The sequence below is a fragment of the Penaeus japonicus genome, unplaced genomic scaffold, assembly GCF_977035675.1.
Source record: "Penaeus japonicus unplaced genomic scaffold, GWHDUDI00000001_assembly GWHDUDI00000031, whole genome shotgun sequence".
NCBI classification, from domain to species: Eukaryota; Metazoa; Arthropoda; class Malacostraca; order Decapoda; family Penaeidae; genus Penaeus; species Penaeus japonicus.
Window position 1 is genome coordinate 17,929,561 of NW_028234433.1, and position 2,500 is coordinate 17,932,060.

A 2,500-nucleotide genomic window follows, 5' to 3' on the forward strand; every position below is an offset into this window, starting at 1 on the left:
ATCTACCTGGGTGCATAATGATAAAACATTTTAAGACAGATAGTCATAACTATATATATATATAATCATTATTGTAATAATGCTTTCTGTCTTCAAGTACAGAATTAATTTATATTATATTAATGTATGTATTTATATATTTATCTTGAATGCTTGTCTAAAATTTAAATGTTTTAGATGACATGACTAAAATGAATATATATACATATATACAGTATATATTTTATTTAATATGGGAACATCTTTGCATCACATTTTACACCATAAAAGAAAAGAAAAAAAATCCTGATGGCTATAAATTTTGCCTTTTCATATATCAATGTTGGATGTAAACAAGTAAAGAGATAGTTTGCAAAGCAATGAATTAACATCATACATGTTTTGAGATAAAGAAGGATAAAGTATGAACTTACAGAAAGGTTTAGATATAAAACCCAGTGTGCTTAAACATGAGACATAACTATTAGTCTTAATGGCATAGAACACTTAATAGTCTTTCTCTTTATATTATCCATACATTATGTATGGAAAATTATATAGAACAAATGATATCACACATGATTTTCAGTATGTTTATGAATGTTGGAGAAAATATAGTGCCAGAAAGGAATTCTTTACTTGTATCATATTTTTCTTCATATTTTAGGTGTTATTTCAGCTAAAGGCCAATTCACAAGTCTTATTTTTGTTTTGAAAGGCTGTTTGTTGGCTAGACACCATTAGAATGTTATGTATGCACATGACACGTTCTCGACCTGTCTAACACCATCTGTCAGTGTTAATGTAAGGGAGTGATACACATCCTGTATTAAGGCGAGATAAGGCAAGCAATACATTGAGTCTGCCCAGGTAGGCAAGGATAATATGATTTATGCCCGTAGAAGATAATAATTGTATCTGAAGCAGATAACAATTGTACTTCTTGTTAGTCATATGAAATAACTCTTCATAAGACACACAAATTTGATCAGCTTTTTAGCCATGATGCCAAACAATTATCTAAATTTCTCATCTGTATGAACATGGTAGCTATTTGTAAGCAATTAAATGGACAGGTACAGTATGGATCCTTTTTCTGCCTGTTGTAACAAAAATTGGTCATGTGAATGGACCTTTACTGTAGCAAATATATGTGCATGAACATAAAAGTATGATATAACTCTTTTCATTGCTCTCTTCTGGAAAATTGTATAATTTTCTGAAAAAAAAAAAGTTTTGCTTCTTTAAGACACATTTCATTGCAATAATTGTTGTAATCTTTACAGAATTAAAGCTGGGTGCTATATTTCAGGCAGGTTTGAGTTTTAAGAAAACTTCTGTGCTCAGATTTCTAAAAAAGGTTTTAATTCACATATAATATTAGTTTAGAATTAAGATGTTATCATATAATGTATGGTGAGAGACCAAGAAGTCAGTAAACAAAGAATAAGGAATGAGATCAAAACATTCATTTCAATATTTTCAGACATTTTTTTATTGCAAGCACATCCATATCATGTCTTTACTCTCAGTGCACACTTTAATCCCTACTCTGCTAACTTATTCTCTCTAATACTGAAAGTATCAATATAAGACCTCTTAGGTATGATGCTTTAACACATGTCTCTTCATGTTCCCTTTTTGTGCTGACCTATAGGAACAGTAGGCACAACCAAATGGCTTCTCACCAGTGTGTGTCCGTATGTGAGCTCTGATACTCTCCACCTGAAAGCATTGAAAAGGACAATGTGGACATGGGAACAACTCTCTGACTGCGTGTCTCCGCAGGTGCTCTGAGAGTTGTGTGGCAATGGTTGTGGTGAAGGAGCAGTAGGGGCAGGATCGGATCTTGGGAGTAGCAGAGGAGAAATTCTTGCAGCCTGTAGCTCCTATAGCCTCTGCAATCCCTATGGTCTTTGTAGCTCTGCCCTCGGTGGTGCCAAGGATGTTGCGGTCCACTGACACCTGTGGGGGACGCCCAACGTACTTTCAGAATGCTGTAGTTATTAAACAGAGTTAAAATATACTTCAACTGATACTTCAACAGTGGAATGTTTCCTTATGAAGTATATTTACTGTACATTTTAGAAGAACTAGACTATATGTTAATGAATACAAAGCTGGTTGAGGAAAAGAGTAACGAACAAAGGAACAATAAAAAAAGGAAAAAGAAAAGAAAGAACATTAAGAGAAAAAGAATTGTGAAAAAAGGCACAAGCAAAGAGAGGAGAGAAGAAAGGAACGATCAATGTAAAACAAAGTAAGGAAGAGGAGGAATTTTTACTGATTATGCTCTGAAATCTAACACAAAAGGTAACTGTGAAATTAACCTCTATTTCCTAAAATGTGATACCAATCCACAGCATACAGCTAATAAAAGGCAAACTGTTAATACAGAAAATGGAAGTAAATGATGTAAAAAATGGGAAGTAGCCAAAAAGGAAAGGAAAAGAAAATAGGTTAAGAGTCAAAGAAGAAATAGAAAAGGAAAAATAAGTGTTTCATATACTTTTCTTTATGT

General features: G+C 32.9%; 1 protein-coding gene across 2 annotated transcripts in view; it reads right to left on the minus strand.

Annotated features, from left to right (window-relative positions):
* Nucleotides 1-2,500, minus strand: part of LOC122266672 (uncharacterized) — an 82,104-nt gene that overhangs the window by 8,359 nt on the left and 71,245 nt on the right. Inside the window, exon 6 of one of the 2 annotated variants that reach the window (XM_086555862.1) lies at nucleotides 1,456-1,944. The exons of the other annotated variant lie outside the window; for it this stretch is intronic. Within the exon in view, the coding sequence (XP_086411988.1) occupies nucleotides 1,579-1,944 (366 nt within the window). The 3' untranslated portion in view covers nucleotides 1,456-1,578. Of the gene's footprint in view, nucleotides 1-1,455; nucleotides 1,945-2,500 lie in introns of those variants that run through there. 2 annotated transcript variants of the gene reach the window in all.